We start from the raw sequence: 24402 nt of genomic DNA on the forward strand, positions 1-24402 counted from the left end.
TTCCATGTTAAGAATTCACATGCCTAGAATAGTTCCAAAGAAATGCTGGAAAATGTTCTTAAATATAATCTTTTTTTTTTTAAAAATGAAAAAGTTGTTATAGGCCAATTGAGAAATAGGACAAATGAATACATTTAGACAAATTAAGATTTAAATCCAAGTAATACTTTGATAAAACATATATATGTTTATTTCCAATAAATATAAGCCCAACAAAATGTGGGCATGTTTGGAATATGACCTAGCCAGATGTAGGCACATCCAACAATCAATAGAAATACACAAAATGTTGTATGAATTATAAGTTTTTAAGAACTGGAAATTTGCAAACAGAGGCAGCTGAGTGTATAGGATAGAGAATCAGTCTCAGAGACAGGGGGACCTGGGTTAAAGTTCTACCTCTAATCAATGCGGGTTCTGTGATGCTGAACAACTTACTTCACTTCTTGACCACAGCAATTCACTAAAATTAGAAAATGAAGAACATCTTGCTTGGTGGAAAAAAAATTTTCTTCATCAGGTGTACTGTACATTAATAAAAATCAAAAGTCCAAACCCTCCTCCAAAAAAGGGGACAGACAATTTTTTGCTAAAAATGTTTACTTTCAGTGACTGAAAATTTTTAATCTGCAGCTACAAAAATATTTAGCCTTCTTTAGAGTTGCCTCTTTTGTTAAAATAAGAGGGTTGGCATTTTTAATAATGGTTTATCATATATAACAAGAGGCCCTAGAAAGCCTGTAAAATGGGATAGTCATATATTGCACTGATTTTTCCCCCCTGATTTTCTCAAAGTCTCTTAAGGAAAACCTATGTGATTTACTTATCACAGCACAGAATTTAGAGTTGGAAGAGTCCTCAGCAGAGGTGTGCTTGTAAATATTTAACAACCAACTCTCCAAGAAACAAGACAAAATTATAAACCCACCACACTTTTAAGTTTAGTCTGCATTATAAACATTCTTTTCATCACTTTTTAAGTCTAGACAATTAGCAAAACAGTAAGTCAGCTTCTGATTTTTAGCTTTTGGAGTGTCATTACTCACATTGAAAATATTGCAATCACACTAGCTAATTAGAGTTGGTGCCAGCACATCCCTGTATCAGTGATAATCTGCAGTAGCCCAATCGACACTCAAAAGAAATCTCTGTAAAATGCTTGACAAATGGTCCCTCAACCTCTGCTTGAAGGCCTTCAGTGAAGGGCACCCTATGAGCTGTAGAGGCAGCCACCTCCTTCCACTCACACATCTATAATTCTTAGGAATGTTTTTCTGACATCAAACCTAACATGGCTTCTTTGACATTCCTCCCAATTGCTTCCGATTCTACCCCATGGGGTCCAACAGAACACATCTAGTCACCAATTTCTAAGTGATAGTCTTTCAAATACCTGAAGATAGCTGTCATATCTTCAGTCCCTCAACTGATTCTCATATGACAGACTCAAAATCTTCCACCACCCTGGTTGCCCTTCCTCTGGATCTTTTACAGTCTGTCACTACCCTTTTAAAATAGTGGTGCCTAGAACTCCACATATGCTCCAGATGTAGCCTGACTAGCATGCAGAAGGTCTATTACCTCATCCTTCTGGAAGTGATGCTGCTCTTAATATAGCCCAAGACCTCATTCACTTCTGTTGTTTTGAAACCTACAGCACATTAACATCTTTCCAGACATACTGCTATCTAATCCTACCTCCCCTAATATACTGGTAAAATTGAGTTTTTGAAACCAAGTGGAATTATCTGGATTGAATTTTACCTTATTAGATTCACCTCAAGGCACTCTCTTTTTGGATTCTGACCTTTTCAGTGTATTAATGATCCCTTCAAGCTTGATGTTATTTGCAAATGTGACCAGCATGACATTTATGCTTTTACTCAAGTTGTTGATAAAAATATTAAACAACACAGGGTCAAGCACAGATTCCTAGGACATTCCATTAGAAAACTCCTGCCAAATTAAGGAGGGAATTAAATACACACACAATTGGATATTTTACCCTCCAGGAAAGTAGGGGGAAGGGGATAAGAGGAGAGGGTGATAGAAAGGAGGGAAGATTGGGGATGAAGGTAATTAGAAGAAAACACTTTTGAAAAGGGATGGGGCAAAGGAGAAAATAGAATTAGTATGAGACGGGATAAGATGAAGGGAAATATTGTTAATCTTTCACAATATAACTTACTATGGAAATGTTTTGTGTAACTACACATGTACAACCTATATTAAATTACTTGTCTTCCCAGTGGGGGGTGGGTGAGGAAGGAAGAAGGGAAAGAATCTGGAACTCAAAGTTTAAAAAACAAATGTTAAAAAAATTGTTTTTTTTACATGCGACCAGGAAATAAGATACACAGGCAACGGGGGTATAGAAATCCATCTTGCCTACAAGAAAGTTGGGGGTGGGGGAGATGGGGAGCATATAAGAGAGAAAAGATTGGGGGAAGGGGTAATCAGTAGGCTCACTGTTTTAGGGTGGGGGGTGGGGGAGGGGAGATGGGGAGAAAACTCAAAATCTTGTGGAAATAAATGCTGAGAACTAAAAATAAATTTAAAAAATTAAAAAAAATTCCTGCCAAGCCAACATTGAACCATTAAAGACTACTCTTTGAATGTGGCTCTTTAACCACTTCTGAACCCATTTCATTGTATTATGTGCTAATTCACTTCTCTTCAGCTTTTCCACAAGAATAGATGAGATACTTTATCAAATGTTTTGCTAAAATCAAGGCAAATTGTATCTATTGTATTGCCCTTCAACTGACAGCTTAATTACCCCATTAAAAAAAGGAAATAAGGTTCGTTTGGCATAATCACCTGTTCTTGATGAAGCTTTGATGGTGGTTTGTAATCACAACTCCTTTTAAATGTTCACATCTTTTTAGCCATTCTAGAATTTCCTCAGGCATTTAAGTCCAGCTCACAGGTCTATAGTTTATAGTCCCTGTTGTCTTTCCTCTTTTACAACCAAAATTTTCTCTAGTTTTGTAGTATTTATACTATTTCTTCACATATTCCCAAATATCACTCACAAATGTCTTCCACTAGTTCTTTCAGTACCCAAGAATATAGTTAATCTGTATATCTGAATATAATATAGTAATCTGAATAATGTAAATGGTAACATCTGAATAATATATTCTGAATTTAGTTAATATTAGTAAATTTTCAGCTTTAATAGCATAAAGCTACATTAAGATTTTTGGGAGGGGTAGCTAGATGGCGCAGTGAGTAAAGTGCCAGCCTCGGAGTCAGGAGGACCTGAGTTCGGTTCCAGCTTCAGACAGGTAACACCCACACAAAAAAACTAGCCATGTGACCTTGGGCAAGCTACTTAACCACAATTGCCCTCCAAAAGGCAAAAAAAAAAAAAGATTTTTGGGACACTCTCTACATACATATACATATGTAGTCTTCTCCATCTTTAAAAGACTGCCAATCAAAGCAAGGAAAGAATAATATAAAATTGGATTCATATGTGATAAAATCATGATTGCTTACCTGAAGATGGTCATGAAGGGGGACTTTTGAGAGCCTCTGCATGGTTGAAGGGGTACCATTTAGCAATGATCTCAAATTAAGCAACAGACAAAATATCTAGATCGACTCTAAGATTTCTGAGGTTTCTCTTAGCTCAAAAGCTTTGGTCCTATGATCATAAGTGAAACAGTTTCAATATAAATTAAGATCACTATGGAAAATACCATTTTTAAAGCATCATAGACCTAGTAGGAAAATAACCAATGATTATGATAATTAATCATAATAGCTGCCATTAATATGACAATTTAAGGTTTGCAAAGTGATAATCCATAAATAATATCATTTGATCTTCTGTGATCTTCAGTGAGCTGTGAGGTAGGCACTATTGTAATCCCCATTTCATAGTTAAGAAAACTGAGAGAGACATTAAGTGACTAGCCCAGGGTCACTTCTAATAAGTTTCTGAGGTAATATTTGAACTCAGATCTTAGCTCAGGTCCAACAATCTATGCCTCCCAGTACCCAAATTAAAATGTCTACTGTCTGAAATGTGTTAAAAATTCTTTGTTAGAAAATGCATTTTGTTTACAAAATGTATTTTGTTGTGGTTTTTTCCTTAGAGCCCTGCAATGGGTTAGAAGAATCTGCTCCACAAAAACTGATGGTTCTTCCTCTTTGGTTGTCCTATGTGACTTGGGTCACTTGTGGGCTAGTTTCTGTGGTATGTGGGTTGGTGACAGGACTGCTAGGATATAGGTAAGTCCCAAAGTACGCTCCAAATAACCCAATACAGCCCTGCGGGGCTGATTTAGCAATCATTCTCTGGACCTGTCATACCAAGTCTATGTCTTAACCACTCCTAAGAGCAGCTTTAGAACTTACATGGCTTCCTGTAGAAAAAACACTATATAAAATTTTAAAATATAAATAAATAATTGTATTATTTCTCTTAGCTTTTTTATATTACATATTTATTAAACACTCAGCTGGGTGCAAGGAATGAATAGATGGAGAATTACATAGTTCCTGCCATCAATGTAGGGTTAGGCATGTAGTAGGGTTAGGTATGTTCGCAAGATAACTATAACACAAGTTCACAAATGATAAAGTGCATTGGTGATGACAAAAAGTGTGTCATGAGAGATTTAACTAGAATGTGACTAGGGAACATATCATGGAGGGGGCTTGGAGGACATTGGGGCAGGGGTCAGAGTGGTGGAATATGCACAAAGGAAGGAGATGGTAAGAAGAGACAAACACAATGAATGAAAATGATCCAATTCAGCAGAAGTTGTAGCAATACTGGTGGTAGTCATAGTAATAGTCCTAGTAGTAGTATTCACTGTCCTGCTGTTGCTACTGTCCTTGTAATTACAATAATAATTAACACTTACATAGAACTTTAAGGTTTGTGAAGCACTTTAAATATTATCTCATTTTATCCTTGTAGCAACCCTGGGAGAGAAGTGTTATTGAATTTTATAGAAGAGGAAACTGAGGTAGAGGTTAAGTGATTTCCTCAGTCGCACAGCGAGTAAGCTCAAAGTCACAGATCCAAGAAATATTTACCTAAATGATGGCAATTTATATTATTTTTCACTCTACCAATTCCTTGGCCTATTATTTATCTATAATTGTTATATCATTAGTAATGAAGAGTCATGTTGAAGCATTTAATCAGAAGGTCAGATTTGGCCAGAGCAAAGACCAGATTTGAACTCATGTCTTCCTGACTCCAGATCCAGCATTCTAGCCACTTGGTCACCCAGCTGCCTATAAAAGATAAGTGTGCAAATAAATCAATCATTAATTTAAGTGACTACTAGCATTGTAGCTGGGCGTTGGAGCTGTAAGGACAAAAATTTAGCAGACCCTGCCCCTCTAAAAGCACTTTTATTCTGTTGGGGAGAAAAAATGTGCACATGTAAGTATATATGAGATTAAAATGATAGAATTTTTGTCAGGGAGGAATCAGGTGTTGGAAGAATCAAGAAAGGTCTGTGTGGCAAATGGTTTTGAAGCTGAGTTTTGAAGGAAACCAGTAATTCTAAGAAGGGGAGATGAGGCATGGGAGAATGGACTATGTAAAGTTACAGAGACAGGAGATGGAATATTATATATGAGAAACTTCAAGGCCAGTTTGACTAGATTGGTGAAATGTATAAAGGGGAGTAATGTTAATAAGCTGAGAAAGGTAGCATAGTATCATGTAGTACTGTGAAATGAGGCTGGAAAGATGGGATGCAGCCAGATTGATAATGACTTTGAATGTAAAGAGCTTATGGTGAACCAGTGACATTTTCAGCACTATAAATCACCCTCTTTTTAAATAACAAAAAACAATTGTTATATACCACGTAACCCCATAGGAAGGTTTAGGAGTAGGTGTTCAAATTGCTAAGTTGCATAGTTTACAGGTCGCAGCAGCAAAAGTCTGTGTGAATGTCTGCAAAATGCAATTCTCCGAGGAGAGCTTTTGAGACAGGAGACTGGTGCAAACATCATTATGCTTCGTCGTAGAAAGACGTGCGGGAATATCTCAAGTTTCACAGAATCAGAGACTGGCCCTTTTCCCAGAACACAGGACTGATTTATTTACTGCCAGTTCTGAGTAAAGAGAACACTGTCTGGTAATTAAACAGATTCACAGTAGATTTCCATCATGTCCTTTCTCTTTCCACCTTGAGACAGAACCTGATAATTTACCTTTCTGATTGTAAAAAGGTGAAATATGCCTTTTTAAATGATAGCAATCATCTAGGCTAGCATTGGATTAGATCATTATACTTTCTCTTGCTCCCAAATTTAATGCTCCAACATGACTCTTCATTACTAATGATATAACAATTACAGATAAACAATAGGCCAAGGGAATTGGTAGAGTGAAAAATAATATAGGTTACACATCATTTTGGAAAATATTTCTTGCATCTGAATTTTTGGCACTTTATCAAAAGTAGATAATAGTCTATAAAACTTTCCTCTAGCTGAATATCTAAAATGATTAAGCTAGAAATTAGGAAAGATATTCAAATGATGTACACAACGGAAATTCTAAAATCATAACTGCTTTGAGTCAGAGTGGTAATGTGGGAATAGCATTATCTTTGGATTTAAGGACCTGGGTTCAGATCCCCTCCTTTAACACTCATGATCTCTGTCTGTCATGTTGGGCAAGTAACTTCCTTAGTCTAAATTTCTTCATTGACAAAATGAGGGGGTAGGACTAGATAATCTCTGAGTTCCTTTTCTGTTCTTCCTCTATAACCCTAAGAAACAATAAACTACATTTTGGTTGTTTGTTATGAAACAATTTGCTCAATAGGCAATATAGACAATGTATTACTATTTTGCTGAGTTTTCAGGCAGGAGAGCATCATACTCACTTTTTTTCTTTTCTTTTTGGAGAGGATATATTTGAGTAGAATACTGAGGCCATCCCTCAATAGTTCCCTAATTATCATACCAAAATCCACCTAAAGAGAGCACTATTGTTTAGGGAAAAGAGAACTGTCTTTGGCACTTAGGTAATCTCCTATTCTATTAGTAGCTGGGTGACAGAAGGTTAGTCATTCAACCCATCTGGCTTAGTTCCTTTTTCTATAAAATAAGGGGTCCAAACTAGTTACTAGTTAAAATCATTTACAGTTTTATAATTCTGTCAAATTAGCATTAATTATTAATATCAATATTACTATTACTATAGTTTGATTCTACTTTACTAAACAGGAAATAATAAGTACTTACTATGTGCAAATTATTATGCTAGGCAGAATAGAAATAAAGGCAGTGCCCCATCCCCTCATAGGCTTTACAGTGAAATACATTTCATTCAGAGTTTGCCTATCCATGTCCCTAGGGAAATTTGTATTGAGAATGAATCTGCAAGTGTGTAACAGGAAAATTAAGGATCAAAATATTAAAATATTCTGACATTTGAAATCAAGGGGATCACTTTTAGTGGAGAGAAGAGACTCATGGAGTAAGTGGGGCTCTTCATGGATACTCTGAACCCATTGTTCAATTTCTACTGTGGAAGTAATAAAAAACTAGTTAAACTATGGGAGTAGAAAAAAATTGATTTTGAACATCACAAAATACAATTCCATTCTTACCCCCTTATACAGGTTTGGTCCTTCAAAGTGTATCCAGTGGATCCATTCGGTGTTCTTTTCCATTGTGGGCTGTATTTTTGTTGTCCAGCCACTTGTGGTAAGAAACATTCTAATTGCTATAAGTTTGTTGTAAAAAAAAAAACCCAAATCAACAAAAACAATGGACCCCATAATTGATAAGCCAAAAGTCAATCAATAAGTGTTTATAAAGGTTCTACTATGTACTGGGCACTGTGCATGACCAGGAAACAGACAATTCTCTTGTTGAATAGAAATTAATTTTTTTCCAGATCAGTGTAGTTTCCTTTAGTTCAATTAAAAAAAAAGGAAATTTGCTCTAGTCTTTTCCTTTCATTAATAAAACAGTTAGACTCACCATCATCATTACCATGATAATCTATCGTCAATCATATAAACAAGTTCGTAGATACTAACAAACAATTTTGGGGGTGGAGGCAAGAGTAGTTAGAGGAATGAAAATGGAAACCATGCACTTTTGATGTTTTAATGTTTAATGAGTTCCTACAGCTTGCAACAGTCTAAGGATGCTCTTTGGTGTCATTTCCTCTTTCTAGGCCTTGGTTTCCTTATCTGTGAAATAAAAGGGCTAGAGTAGATGACTTTTGATATCCCTTCTGTCTCCAAATCTGTGGTCACGTGATCTATTATCTAAGAGGGGAGACTGACATGTATTATAAAATAACAAATATGCTTTGTTATTTGGTCATTTCTGCCTCTTTGTGACCCCATTTAAGTTTTCTTGGCATAGATACTAGAGTGGTTTATCATTTCCTTCTCCAGCTCATTTCTACAGACGAGGAAAGTGAGGCAAATAGAGTTATGTGACCTGCCCAGGGTCACACAACTATGAAGTATCTGAGGCCAGATTTTAACTCAGGAAGATTAGTCTTTCTGATTTCAGGTCTACTTATTCTATCCACTGTATCACCAAGCTGCCCAACAAATATGCATAGATAAAATCATTACATATACATCGCAGGTGTGGATTACTGTTCAATATATAAAGCTTCTTAGAAATTATGGGTCTTGGGCTTCATAGTGGAAGAGAGTCAGGATCTTTATTGTCATGATAAAAAAAAGGTTTTTTTGAAAGGAGTTTGAAAGAATTATTTAAAATACTGAGATTATCTGGAAGTTTCATTTCCCCCCCACCACCACCTCCATTTATCATCCTCATCATAGCCGAGACAATCCAAGACTGGAGCTATGTTCATAAATGTTACTATGGGGAAAGGCACAACAGATAAAAGAAGGGGAGGAGCTATAGCTGTTTGCACAAGTTGCATGCCTTGATATTTCCACCCAGTGGAATAAATAGCTGTGGGTCACCCATGATTTAAATGGAAGAAAAAAAATAACTGCTGAGATTTTTGCTTAGATTATCCTCTTTGTGATAACTATAAAAACAAAAGATGACCTGCTTGAGGGTTAAGAGGAAGAGTTTGGTGGGAACTTTGCAGTAGGAAACAGCATGATTCCTGCGGTTCATGGTCCCAAAGTGTTTTCCCTGTGTGTAAAGGTTTTTTTTTTTTCTTAATTCACTGTACAACTTTTCTCCAGGAAGGGAAACCTATAGAACATGACCCTTCCGTGTGCCCAACTTGTGTTTATGTGGCTTTAACTAAACTACCTTGAAGTCTGGGCACTGCTAGCCTCACAGGGAGGGGGTAGTCTTTGTTAAATTTGCTGTATTCATCTGAACGATAATTTCTGAGAGAATTCCACTTCTCAGTCAGAGCCTGGCATATAATCCCGAGAAAATGACAATAGAGGGTTTTTTTTGTAAAATTTTTCTCAGGACTGCTACCGGCCTCCTAGTCCTAAATTGAGAATAATGTACACGATTACTGCACATTAAGGGACGGGAGTTTTGGAGACCCCACGATGATTAGAGGGATAATATATTAAGCCATTTCAACTGTTGTGTCTGTTCTCATACTGCTTGCCATTATTGTTTATATGAAAAGGGCTTAGTTAAACCTAAAACTTGAGTGCCATTTCTGGCCTGGGGAACAGAAAGGAGTTTTTATGTTGAGAAAGGTAACAAACCAAATGGACTTGGCTATAAGTTACATTGTGATTTTCTTTCCAGATATTCTTTGTGGCATTGGCCCTGGCTTGGAGAAAAAGAGACCACAAAGGTTTCTTTATTGAGGCATTATATGATGCAACCAAGAACCTTGAATATGAATTGCATCATCTTTCCAAGAATTGTGCCTTGTACCCTTCATACTGTTGTACTCCCAGCAATGCAGCTGACTTTGAAAAAGTAAGAGATTTAACTCTGTAGGAGCTGTATAAACCTTAAAGAATTATCTCAATAGGAATAATTATTATTTTTATTATTATTGAGTTATTTTCAGGTTTTATAGAGCAAATGTGACTATTTTTGCTTGTTGTGGTCCTTAACTAAGATTTTTCTTTGAGATAGACTTAGATTTTTGCTTTGGAAGATAAATGAACTACTTATTGATGTCTTCTACTTCTTCTAACACAAATACATATAAGATAAATTATGCACAAATGCAGAAAACTCATCCATATGTATTTCCCCCAAAGAATACAGAGAATAAATTCAAGTAGGTGCACATATTAATATGATGAGCTGAATGACTGACTAATTCACTTCCTGGCCATAAAAGTGGCACTACATGAAGCACATATTCTTTGAGACTAGCACTATATGTATATAAGTTATACATGGGAAAAACATTCATTCTGTCAGCAGGTGTTTATTAGATTTATACGCATGGGCCTAGTGTTAGCTGTCCTTATTCTGCAGACCTACCTGTCTAGGTTTTACATGCTCATTAATTGAAAATTTCTACCAGCTGATTTTTTGGAGTGTTGGAGGGAAGGAGGGGGATGGGAAAGTGAATGCTATATAACCATTTATATAGCACCCACTATGATCCAGGAACTGTGTTAAGCATGTTATAAGTATTATTTCATTTGTTCTTTACAAGAACCCTGTGAGGTAGGTCCTGTTATTATTCCCATTTCACAGGTGGGGAAACTGAGGCAAACAGATTAAACGACTTGCTCAGGGTCACACAGCTAATAAGTGTCTGCTATTGGATTTGAACTCAGGTCTTCCTGACTCCAGATCCTTGACTATCCACTGAATCCCCTAGCTGTCTATTGCACCAAAGCTACTGTAGGGACGAGGGACCAAAGTACTAGGGCAACTAATGAAACCATCTTCTACTAAGACATGGAGGAGTTGCAAACTTCCTCAGTCAAGGTCATATTCAGACAAATGAAATAATGGATTTTTTAAAGAAATGTACATCACACTTTAGTGATTAATATAATAAACATGAAAGATGATGTGGAATCTGCCTTCAAGATGTTTACAGTCAGATTGAACATTGCATATTATGTTCATTAAGTTTCATTATACTTTTCTCCCATCTTCTTCACACCCACAGAAGTTGTTCTTTACTTGCTTTTCCCCAAATATCACTTAATCATTAGTTTCAGATGTCACAACCTGTTTGCCATTTAGACATTGTTGTCTTTAATGTGTTTAGAATCTTTTTTACAAAAATGTTTTTCTGATGTTGTTGTATGGTTGGAAGTCCTGAAACATTATAGCCTTAGAAAAGTTAAAATGGAAAAATCACCCAAAAGTAATGGAAAGATAAAGCTGGGCATAAGCAAACTCCCATATCTTACAAAGAATAAAGGGAAGCTTTTTATTGCGTGAAGGATGGTTGCCCACCCAATCATTTGCCAAGAGGTAAAAAGCTTTCATTTTTATGCTGTTTGACTTTTGGAGCTCTGTGGGAGCTTTTCAGAGCAAGTTGGAGATCTGCTGAAACCTCTTTGGACAGCCAGGAGATCTGCTGAAAACTTGTATAGTAGCTCCAAGACCATCAGGATTTCAAGATTCTGCTGGGATTATTGAGTCCTTCTCTTAGTACATCTAGTACTTAGTACATCGTAGTACATGTGCTTCTCCTTCATCTCTCCATTCTAATTTTATCTCCATGCTTGTCTTTTCCTCCTTAACCAATGCTTGTGCTCTGAACTCTACTTTTAAAGTAAGTACCTCTTCTACCACCCAGAAGACTCTGCACCAAGTTATTTCCTAGTAATGTTTGGCAATGCCTTGGCTTCAGCTAGACATATAACCTCATGGGAAATGAAATTCAAGAAAATTCTCCCAGTAAGGAATTCCCTCTGTACCCTAAACATAGAAAATGAAGTCTCCAGTATTTTAATCCTTAGCATGCCACCTACATATAATTTTGATTCTTTCAAGTTGGTGGTATTCCATAATTCATGGCCATATAGAATCACTGGGAGAATATTGTTGTCAAATTATAAGGTGAAATATACAACCTTGTGGTTTCTTAATTTCTTGGTTTGGACAGAATTCTGGGTAACTCTTTCATTTTCTCCTTCCAGCATGACTAATGAATGGTATATTTCTCTTTGACAGATACTGGTGGCCCGTCAAAGAGCACGCTATTTACAATGGGTTCACCCACCAACTTCAGCCCAATTGAAAGAATCCAGAGGGAGAATTAGAAAAGAGGTCCTCTTACAAACAGCAGTAAGGTGGGAGAAGCATGCCTTTCTTTCCGTTTTCTTTACGCCAGGGTTCTGGGACAAGTTTGTTTCTGACTTTAAAGTGCAAGAACAGAATTGTTTCCTCCCCCTTTCACACTCACCCCATCCCTCCTGGAACTACTGCCTTATTAAGAAAAAATCCAACACTGATTTCCCTAAAGCCATTTCCTTTCATCTTAACAACCATACTTTCAAGTCAGTCTCTCCAACATGGCTTGTGAATGAACAATGATCATTTGTTGCCCCCTCAAAATATTTGAAGTATGTCATGTAGTTACCAATCTTAATCATCTTTCTTTTAAAACTACTTCATTACTACTCTGGAGAGGCAGTTGTGGTGCTTAGCACAAAGACCACTGAACTGGGGATCAGGAGACAAGGGTTCAGATCCTAGGCATTTAGCAGCTGTGTGACCATAGGCACGGTCACTTCACTTTTACTGATTGGTGAGTGGGAGGAAGATTATACTTGTATCATTGGGCATTGTAAATCTTCAAAGTACAATAAAAATGAGAGTTGATGTTGCTTGTCTAATGTGGGATGCCATTCTCTCCATTCTAATATGAAGTACATTCTCAAAGCAGTTATTTTTCCAAAGAGAAATGTCATGATTTTATTGGTATACAGCATTTATTGGAAGTTTGTCAGCAAGCAGCCCAGATGGAATTCTGACAATCACGATAAACTGCCTAAAAGCTATATCCCAAACATCCAAAGGGCACTAATAAAAATGAAAAAACTAGGCAAGGTCATCCAAATAAAAATTATTTTGAAGGAGATGTGAAGATAGGATGATGTGAACTCATGCTCTATCACAGTAAGAATGATCCAAGTTCCAGGCAATCCAATGTTGTAATTTTCAGGAAGAGCTGTTATCTGAACCCTCAAGATTGCTCCACAGAGCAGGCACTAAATTAAGAGTAGAGGAAGGAAGTCAACATTGAAGCTAGTCTTTGTATACTCCTGAATTTCTGTAAAACCTCTCAAAGGTTGGATCTAAAATACATCATGATAATTTGTAAGCAGGCAAATGTAGAGAATTATTAGTCAGTAGAAAAAGATGAGGGACAGGTGGATGGCTCAGTGAGTAGAGCACCAGCCCTGGAGTAAGGAGGACCTGGGTTCAGATCTGGCCTCATACACTTGACACACACACACACACACACACACAGAACTAACCGTGTGACCTTGGATAAGTCACTTAACCCCAATTGCCCTCCCCTCCCCCTTCCAAAAAGCAAATAATAATAATAATAATAAAATAAAAGAGTACCCACAGTTGTCAGTCTTTGAATTATGAAAATATGGATGAACAAGAAGTTTCCTACATAAAAATAAAGAGCTATAGAATTTTCAAAAAAAGAAAGAAAAAGATGAGTTTAAAACAGTGATTTCTACCAACTTGTCAAGGCAAAACAGAACCCCAACATTGATAAGGTTCTTTTTCTGTTCTTTTTCCAAAATCAGACACCTATATTATGATTTTGTTCTCCAAACATTATGTTTCCCAAATTATCTTCACTTTCCTTATCTTCAAAAATAGAAGGTTGGAGTAGTTCATGTTTAAGGTCAGTTCTAGTTCAAAATCTTCTGAACCTTTTTGGCTGGCATTATGCATGAGCAGAAGTAGGCAGTAGCTTAATGTTATATGATTTCACAAACATGAAGAAAGACCCAGATATTTCTCCCCACCCTATTCTATAAATCTTGAATTTCAATCATCAATATTTCAGTCCACTGGCTAAAAGACTTACTAATACCTCCTAGCATCTAAATCCTAAATCCTGAGAAGGATGCCCACATACAATGCTCTTTGGTTCCCTGATTAGCTGTACCTCAAGTAGGAATTACCAATTACCTTTAAGAGAACATAGTATCCTGGAAAACACACTTGAATAAGGAGGGACCTGGCTCAAATCCTGCTTCTGAGATTTACTGCAATATTTCTTTGATTGCAATCAAATCTCTGAATTTTAGTTTTTTTAATAGATTAATTAATATATGATGATGAGGATGAGGATGATTAAATGTGGAATACTACCTTTTCTATGTTTATTGCCATAGGAGCATAGATTTAAAATTGGATGAAATGTACCATAGTGGTCATTTAGTACAACCCTCTTACTTGATAAATTAGGAAACCGAGGCCCAGAGAGCCTCAGTGACTTGTCTAGGATCACAGAGGTGGTAAATGGCAAGTGTAGGATCTAACTCCAGCTTTTCTGAATCCAAATCTAAGTATTCCTTCCATTGCACTATGAGTGCATGTGAAGTACTTTTCCAGCTTAAAGGACAAAGTAAATGCTTGCTGCTGTTTGTTGTTGTTATAGTGGCAGGAGACTGAAAAGCAGAGAGCTTTGAGCAACAGGCTTTTGGGATTTTCCCACTAAAAAGAGTCTAGAGAGAGCATAGAAGTCTTCCTAAAAGAGAAGTTGTAACTATTGTCTATCCAATAGCAAGCCAACTCAATAGTTATTTGCATACTTCTAAGATATTTAAAAGTATTTAAGTCTAACATAGTTTAATATTTCAAGGATCCATGATTTCAACCATATTGGTATGGCCTCCACCAATGTATATTATAAGTCTTATGTACATTAGTCAGTTTTGTTAAGTTAGGACAATATGGTTCTCTATAGTTATGAGCTTGGAGTCAGGAAGTTCCAATTCCATCTCTAATACTTACTAGCTCTATGACCATGGACAAATCATTCCAACTCTTGGAGTGACAGTTACCTCATCTGTAAAAGAAAGCAATAATTAGCACCTATAATGCATATATATATGTATATATATATATATATATATATTTCAAGTGTTAGAGGGAGTTTGGTATCATAGCAGCTAAACCTGAAGTTAGGGGTACCTTAGTTCAAATCAAACCTCAGACACTAGCAAGGTTAATAGTGGAACTTTGTTAGTTATACTATTTAGCTAGTGTAACTAGTTAACTTCTACTTCAGTAACCTCATCTGTAAAATGGAATAATGATAGAAACTATAATAGGGCAGTTATGAGGACCAAACGACTCATTTATAAAGTATTTTGCAAAGTGTAAGGCACTATAGAAATTCTTGCTATTATTTTAGTTATATTATTGTTGTTTTAACTGTTATTATTATTCAGCAAAATAATGGTTCTTGTTTTTTTTTCTCCCTGCAGAAACTTTTTCATGTATGTACTAATGTTGTTTCTACTTTTATTTATCATATTTGGAAAAAATACCCATCACGAATATGTTCTTAATCAAGCTATCCGTAATGAATTCACAAGGTAAGTTTTAAACAAGAGGTTTGTGAGCTTGTCTTAAGATGTATTTTGATAACTGTATTTCAATAAAATTCTCTTAATTTTTCATCTTAGATTTATCTTGTGCAGTTAAAAACATTGTTCAGAGAATTTTTTACTGGCTTTCAATCTCACATCTCCAACTACTTTTCAGACATCTTGAAGTGAATGTCATGTAGACATTTGAAACTCATTATGTCCAAAAGAGAACTCATTATCTTTTCCCCTAAACCCTCCCCACTGTGCTTCCTTCCCTGTTATTGTAGAGGGCAATACCGTCCTCCCAGTCCCTCAAGCTCACAATCTAGGAGTAATCTTGAATTCCTCACTCTCTCTCTCTCTCTCTCTCTCTCTCTCTCTCTCTCTCTCTCTCATGCCCCATCTCCCACACCCATATCCAGGCTGTTGCCAAGACGTGATTTCACCTCTGCAACATCTCTTGAATACATCCACTTCTGCACTCTGACACAGCCACCACTCTGGTGTAGGCCCTTATCATGTCTGCTTGGACTATTGCAACCTGCCTACCTCAAATATGTCCCCATTAGAATCCATCCTTCAGCCATTAAATAGATTTTCCTAAACACAGATTTGATGCCACTTTCCCCCCTCCCCTTACTCAATAATAGATTCTTTATTACTTCAAGGATCAAATAAAAAATGCTCTATTTGGCATTCGAAACCCTCCATGATCTACCTTTGGTCTTCTTACACCTTATTCTCCAATACTTACTTTTCGGTCCAGTGACCATGGTCTCCTGCCTGTTCCATAAATAAGATACTCCATTTCTTAGCTCCAGGCATTTCTTCTGGCTGTCTCTGGAATGCTTTCCCTCCTCCATTTTACCTAATCACCTCCCTGGCTTTCTTTAAGTCCTAACTAAAATCCCACCTTTTACTGGAAGCCTTCTTCAATCCCTCTTGATTTCATTGCCTTTCCTCTTTTATTACCTTCTTATCCCATATCTACCTTGTTGGTATCTATTTGTTTGCATGTTGCCTCCCCCCATTAACCTGCATGGCCTGTCTTTCGCTTCTTTTTATATTTCCAGTGCCTGGTACTCAATAGGCAGTTAACACAGTTTTGTTCCTTTCTCTTCCTCTTCCTGCAGGAGGGGAAACTATGTAAGTGCTCTGATAAGTAGCCTCTGGGTTACATAAAATTTGGGGCAAACCTGATATTGTGTTTCAGAAGCCTCTTCTTTAAATTGTGAATAATACTTACAAAGAGGCTCACAGAGACTCTCACTCCCAGTATCCCTCTCCATGAGTGAGCCAGGGACCTACTCAGGTATTTTTTTTTTTCCATTTTGTTTAATGGGTATTCTAAGAGTCACCTACTTCATAAATGATATCATAAGAAGTTTTAACATCCTGAAGATCCTTAGTGCTACACCGGAACAGGTTACTGGAATATCTTTTATCATCGTTCACTTGTTTTAGTTGTGTCTAGCTCTTCATGACCCTGTTTGGGTTTTTCTTGGCACAGATACTGCAGTGTTTTTTTTTTTTTTTTGCCATTTCCTTCTTTGGCGCATGTTACAGATGAAAAACTGAGGCAGACAGGATTAAGTGACTTACCCAGGGTCACCCAACTAATAAGTGTCTGAGGGCATATTTGAACTCAGGAAGATGAGTATTTTTGGCTCCAGGCCCAGCATTCTAACCACTGGATTACCTAAGCTGCAAGAAAGATCTTTAAGGTCCTCAAATGAAAGGGCAGAATTGCTGGGCTGTCAGAATAGTGCCTTGGATATAAATCATAAGGACATCATATATGCCCCCATATTGTTTGTAACTGAAGTTATATTGTGTATGCTCGGGGATTTTTTTGTTTTACTTTGTTTTGTTTGTTTTATTTTTCCCCAAATGAGCTTATCACTAAATCCTGAGCTCAGAGTCTTAAAGCCTTCTGTTCCTTTAGACTTCTCCACTGTTACCTTTTATAATCAGTGTTGTACCAAATCCTCTTAAGGAAAGGCCCAGTGGGTGAGATTCAAAAAGAAAGTCAGTCTTCTGGAGTTGTCCTTTCATTCTCTTGTCCAATAGTCACTGGCTCTCTCCTATAGCATCATGATCTGGGAAAGAAGAGAGTCGGAGAAAGAAACACATCCATTTATTTTTTCTAATATTGTGTATATAGTTTCTTTAGACAGTCGTTGTTTAGATAGTAATAGTCTCCAAATCATGATAAACCAATACTTTTTCATTTCACACAGAGAGGCAGTGTAGTTCCATGGAAGAAAGAAGTACTGGAATTGGAGTCCCAGGACCTGGGTTCAAATCCAGGCTCTACTCCTTGCTAGTTGTGTGACCTTGAACAAATCACTTAACTCCCTTTGTATATGTGTGTGTCTGTGTGTGGACTCAGTTTCTTCATCTGCAAAATGAAGTTTGACTTCTCAGGTACCTTCCCTCTCTAAAACCTTGGATTTGGCCAACGACTTCTATTTTCAAAGTTCTATGTCCATATCATCTAAGCCATAATCTTTCGTTTATCTTGTCATAATTCCAAAGGTATAAATTATCCATTACATATAGTACACTTTAAAGTAAAGTGATGGGATCATTTAGTTTTCTCAGCACTGTTGGAATATGCTGATTATTTGTCTGGGAATGGGGACCCAGCTACTGGTAAGTGAAATAATTAGTGCTGAAGTGTGTAAGACAAGGGGAAATATTCAAGATGCCTCCACCTGGGAGTGGATGAGCTGGAGCCTGGGAGAGGAGAATAACTCCTATTTATACAATATTTCTAGGCATTATTATACCCATTTTGAAGATGAGGAAAGTAAGGTTCAGATAGAGGTATATCTAGTATTACAGTAGATGGAACTTTGAATTTGAAGCCAGAAGACCCGTGAGGTTAAAATCCTGTCTCTTCCAACTACTGCCTATGTGACCTTGCATTTAAGCTCTCAGGGACTCAGTTTCCTTACTGTATAAATACTGTGATTGTGACTGTGGCTGTGGGAGGTACTAGCTGACCAGCTGGTATTCATCAGGACTCTTTTCTTCCTCACCCCCTTATCTTTGGAGATTTATTCAGACACTCATGTTACAACAATTAGCTCTTATTTTTTTTTTAAACCAAGGGAGCAATGTAATGATCCCTCAGGTTCATGTGATTGCGTCCTCTGCTACTTTATGGAATTTTGTTAGATGAAAGTTGGGAATCTGATAACAACTGCTCAGAAAGCCCAGTTAGGAAAATTCCCAACATTTAAGGCAGAGATGTAGTTCTCTGCCCTATCTTAAATTTATCTCTAGCTAACCTCTGGCTTTTGTGTGTTTGAGGCAAAATTCAGGATATAGGAAAAGTTTAGTTTTAAAAAAAAGCAACAGAATATATTAGTGGAGTTGTGGCAAAAGGGGAGAGGAAGTTTTAGGACTTGGGGGAAAAGCAGACCTTTGGTATTCTTCCAGTTGTATATGAGATGAGATGGACACAATTGGCAGTTTCAGGACAAGATACCCCACAGGGGCTGATGGCCCTCCTTGACCTCTCCCTTTTCTATGGCATCATGGTTCTCCTTTTGAACTCTCTTTTCAGTCTCTCTCTTTCTCTTTTGACTGTTACTCCTAGACCACTGATTCTTTCTGCCTCATTTTATATCTGACACCCACTACTACTTCTTCTGCTGCTTTTGAATACCCTACTCTTTCCTTTTAGTTTCTCACAAAATGTGTATGTGTCTTTCAAGAAGATATTGAATTAGTCTTCCAGGTATGATTCAAGTCTACTTTCTGTCTCAAAGACTGTGGTAGTCCCTATTAGCTCTCAAGGGTAAAAGGAAGGGGTAGGAAAAGAAGGCAGAAGCATTCATTAAGTAGCTACTATGTATAAGGCATTGTGCAAAGAAAGTGCTTTACAAATATCTCATTTGTATAATGTTTTTCTCTCTGTTACACAAACCAGTTCTTCCCAAACCTCTGTTATATTTGTAAAATGAAGGGATTGAATGAAATGACATATAAGATCCCTTCCTTGACTAAATCCATTATTCTAAGTGACAATGCTAGCCTTAGCACTCATATTTCCTCATGGCAAGGCTAAAACATTTGCTATTATTCCATGGGTGGAATAGTCCAATATCCAGGATGCCTGCTAAATGGATTGATCAATATCAGCAAATTTTCAAGCTAAAAGAAGAACAAGGATTGTAGATTTAGATACCTGTGGAATATTAAAACTCAAAGAGACTTTAGAGATCATATATTCTAACCCCCTCATTTAACGGATGATAAAAATGAGGGATAGCAAAGTAGAATGACTTAACCATCATCAGAAGAGGTAGGAAATGGCAGTGCATGGATTTGAACACATATGTTCTATATCCTAATTCAGTGCTCTTTTAGCTATACTACATAGACTTCAGTTTCTATGAAATTTAAAAAAATTGATAACTTTCTATATGATTAGTTTCTACAGTCATTCTGTGTATTTTATTTTGTACTTAAAACATTATTCTGAGGAAGGGTCCATAGGTTTAACCAGAGTACCCAAAGGGTATATGACATAAAACAAGGTTAAGACCTCTTGCTCTATGGGGATGCCTCAGAAGGCATCAATTCTACATATTTGACTAGGCATGGGAAGAGAGTGCTGTTAAGTACCAGACAGCATGGCCTACTGGCATCTTCAGTCAAATTAAGCATTTTGCTGACTGATTCTGAAAGTTTCATTAGTGGAGGTTTTCTCTCTGAATTTTTTATGTAAATGATTGTTGTAGAATTTTTTTGGCCAAATTTATCTGTTAAATCAAATATTTTGTCAAATATTTATTTTTAATGCCACAGTGAGAAATGATATTTGATGTCTAGCCAAATAATGACTAACCCAAGTCTACATACTTGTCACTTTTATGACTAGCTAACAATGTGAATTTCTCTGTCCTGCTTAAATCAGTCCTTTGAGGCTATCAAATAACCCTGTAAATCAAGCTTGCTATTTAAAAACATTCCACCAGTGAAATTAACTGTGTAGATCTGCCTCCCCCTTTGCAAAAAACACCAACAGTTTCCATCAATGATCAACTTTTAGCACTTGAACACTGGAAGAATGGAATAGTTATTTGAAGTCTTTTAGCCAGCTCGTGCCAATAGATGGCGCTAGTGTGTAGACCAGGAGAACAGTATTTTAGTTCAAGTCATGGAAGGGAAATGAAAAACAAACTGGAAAGGGGGAAAAAAACCTTTTAAAATGAGCCCTGCTGGTTTATTTTTTATCTCATGTTTCATAAATCAGCGTCACTAGACAGATATTTAATCTGAATTGTAGCCTTTTGATATTAAAATGAGTAATTTCCCAGCTGAGATAATATTTGTAAAATGTCTAACGTGTACATATATCTAATGCTCTCAGATGAATGGTTCAGATTCTTGGGTCCCCTTGGAGGGTTGTGGATTGGTATCTGACTTATTTCCCACAGAGACTCCAAGATTTGGCTAGCTCTAGTCCTGGCCATCTTAATGGCTCCATAGGCCCCTAAGGGCCTGACTTTAGGTAGGGATATTTATATATCAAAAACTTAAGCTGGAATGTTTACATTAGACTTTTTTTTTTCTCCCTACAGTATATAATCTCCTTGAAACATCAACATCCATTACTTTCTGCAAGTCTTAGCATTGCTTAACATTCTAGATGAATCTAGTTAATATAGTTATAGCTGGAATATTCTTTGGTCCTTTAGCTTTACTCTTTCAATAAATAATCCATAAATTTATTAAGAGAGACAGCCTCATATAATGGAGAGACAGCTAGCCTTGAAGTCTAGCAGACTTCAAGTCCTGGCTTCTGACATTCAATGTCTGTATAACCTAGGGCAAGGCATAGTCTGACAGTTCTTTAGGAAGTACTGTAAGACTAAATAATAATGGTTATAATAATAGTAGTATAATAGTAATAATAATAATAAATAGCTAGCATTTATATTGCACCTACTATTTGACAACCACTTTTTAAAAAATCTTATTTGAGCCTCACGACAGTGCTGGGAGGTAGATGCTATTATTATCTCCATTTTATAGTGAAAATTGAGGTTGTGTCTTGCCCATGTTCACAGAGTTAATATCTGAGGCTGTATTTGTGGACCGAATTCTGGGCCTGGAGTCAGGAGGACTCATCTTCCTGAGTTCAGATTTGGTCCAACCTTGGGCAAGTCACTTAACCTTATTTGCCTCAACTTCCTCATCTGTAAAATGAGCTGGAGAAGGAAATGGCAAACCACTCCAGCATCTTTGCCAGGAAACCCAAATGGGGTCACCGAGTGTTGGACATGACTAAAACAACTGAACAACAACAAAACTTCCTGACTCCAGGCCCAGGGCTCTTTCCACCATTCCATCTCACTACCTGCTAGAAGATAGATAGGTGCTGATCTGCGTTGAAGGAAGGAGTCTCCTTACCCGAAATTCCTTATGCCAGTGAAATCATAGGCCCAATCCCTCTTACTAATGTCTTTTAGGTCTGTGCTGGTAGAGCATTAAGAGCATGCCAATAACTATTTACATTTATATAACGCTTTAAGGCTTACAAAGTATTTTTCCTCATAACATATCTGTGAGATAGTCTTTTCCTGTTTTACAAATAAGAAAACTGTAGGTTGGGGTGCAGTCAGATGCATTTCTGTGGTCATATTTCTGTGAAGCAACAAAGCTGAGATCGGAACCCTAGTCTCCTGATTCCATGTTGCTTATCCCACACATTTCCCTCCCCCAGACAAAGCCATTGAGCTCTGGAACTCTGGACAAATTACTTAATATCTTTGGGCCTCAATTTCTCCATCTATAAAATATAGGACTTTGAATTATAGGATCTTTAAAATTCTATGATTCTGTTCTAAATTTAAGACATTCATCAAATACACAGCTTGGGTGAGGAAATTGTGGGCCTTAGACAAGATACTGTGTTTCCCCTATAATAAGACCTATCCCGAAAATAAGCCCTCCCCTTACTGTGTAAGATTCCTCTAAAATAAGTCCTCCCCCGAAAATAAGCCCTATTGAGATTGCTACTGTAGTGAAGGTGAACCCCTGTGCTACACGTTACATTACGGTACCCTCTGTATGCACCGTTCCCCCCCCCCCCGTTCTTCCCCAGTGATTTGCTTATTGAATAAAGGTACATTTTTTTGTTCACATTTACCTGTTTATTAAAATTGCTGTCAATGTTCATTAAAATAAGCCCTCCCCTGAAAATAAGCCCTCTGGTGTTTTTCTGTCCAAAAAATTAATAAGACAGTATCTTATTATTGGGGAAACATGGTATGGATCTTGCATTAGATTCAGAATTATGTAAGCATGTTGATGGTGATGACTTGAGATTTACCATAGGGCACAGAAATTTAATGGAATCAAAATTTTAAATACTAATTTTAAAAGATTGTATGATTTAAAAATACGTTACATTCACATCTTACAGCACTTTTAGTGTTTCAGTGGCATAAAAATAACAATCCAATGCCTAGTTAGCAAGAATAATAAATTTAAAATAGACAGGTACTCTTGAGGCAAGCGTCTTGATCTCTACTTCTCCTTGGAAGCACACAGTCCCGATAAGCTCATCAGGTGACCCTACTCATTTCTAGGACAGTGGCTGTGTGTTCTTTGGTGTTTCCTTGTGATGGGACATATTATAGGATCTCTCCCTTTACTTCCTCAGCAAAGTTTATTTTCCTATTTTTGCATCATAATCTACATGTGTGCAGATTATCCAAGGTGTTAAAATGTCTATTTTATAGCACTGCTTAATTTAGTTTATTAAATAAGAATCAAGAACAATTATTAGTTTTGCAAGACACAACAGGATTATATCCTGTTCATTATACTCCATAGGATCACAACTTTGGAGCCAAAAGAAGCTATGAAAGTAAATATTTTTCTAAAGGTGCTACCCTATAATTTTCAGAGCAGAAAGTTAAGAATTTTATTCAGAATTTGGAAAGGAGAGCATTATTATCCCAAATGCTGGCAATGTTTTCCCTAGCTTTTTAGGTGTAGGATTATTTCTTCTTCACAAAGGAATGCAGTAAAGGCACCTCTTCTTTCATGGGACCCCAGAAAAGTTATTCCAGATTTGAAGAACAATGTGGATCCTCATCTGGTCAAAATCTTAGTTCACCAGCCCCCCAACCAATACATTTACTGAATCTAGTCGATGACACAATTCATTTGAATCACAGGTAGATAATGTAATAACACTGTAAGAAAAGTAGCAATAGAACACATTATCTCCAAATTATAAAAAATGTTCTATGTCAAATTAGGCCAAGTAACTGCAGAGGAATAATGAACTTCATTGTCTATACCCCTTCTGGGTCATAGTTCAAGGGTAGAGAGGAGAACTTTTGTTCAAGAGGGAGTATCAGTTCCATGGGAAATAGGATGGAAAAATGGCCAAAAACCAACCAAACAAAAAGAACCTGATTGTATAAAGTTATTATGGTGACATGGAAGACCAAGACACAAACTTAGAAGACAATAAAATCAAAAGAGTTATGAGCAAATCCTCAAAGAAAAAATGAAGAAATCAAACCTATCACAACTCACATGATAAAATACTCTAAATCACTCCTGATTAGAGAAATGCGAATTAAAACAACTCTGAGATACTGCCTTACACCCATCAGACAGAAAGGGAAAATGACAAATGCTGAAGGGGTTCTGGAAAAATTGGGACACTAACATACTGTTGGTGGAGTTGTAGAGCTATGGAGAACAATTTGGAACTATGATCAAAGAGATATATGTCTGTGTATACCTTTTGACCTAGCAATATGACTACTAGGTCTGTATGTTAAAGAAATTATAGAAAAGGAAAAGGGATTTATTTGTACAAAAATATTTATAGCAGCTCTTTTTTGTGATAACAAAAAATTGGAAATTGAGGGGAAGTTTATTAATTAGGGAATGG

The 24402-nt window shown here is 36.8% G+C and overlaps 1 protein-coding gene across 1 annotated transcript in view; it reads left to right on the forward strand.

Moving 5' to 3' along the window:
* The window catches only part of PKD1L1 (polycystin 1 like 1, transient receptor potential channel interacting), a 133118-nt gene that overhangs the window by 87320 nt on the left and 21396 nt on the right, over positions 1 to 24402 (forward strand). Inside the window, exons 34-37 of the mRNA XM_069095386.1 lie at positions 7614 to 7698; positions 9715 to 9891; positions 12070 to 12188; positions 15363 to 15473. Coding sequence (XP_068951487.1) covers positions 7614 to 7698; positions 9715 to 9891; positions 12070 to 12188; positions 15363 to 15473 — 492 coding nt within the window. The remainder of the gene's footprint in view (positions 1 to 7613; positions 7699 to 9714; positions 9892 to 12069; positions 12189 to 15362; positions 15474 to 24402) is intronic.

Source organism: Petaurus breviceps, unplaced genomic scaffold, assembly GCF_028583685.1.
Source record: "Petaurus breviceps papuanus isolate PSGF00001 unplaced genomic scaffold, PetGlider_PUasm1.0 227, whole genome shotgun sequence".
NCBI lineage: Eukaryota > Metazoa > Chordata > Mammalia > Diprotodontia > Petauridae > Petaurus > Petaurus breviceps.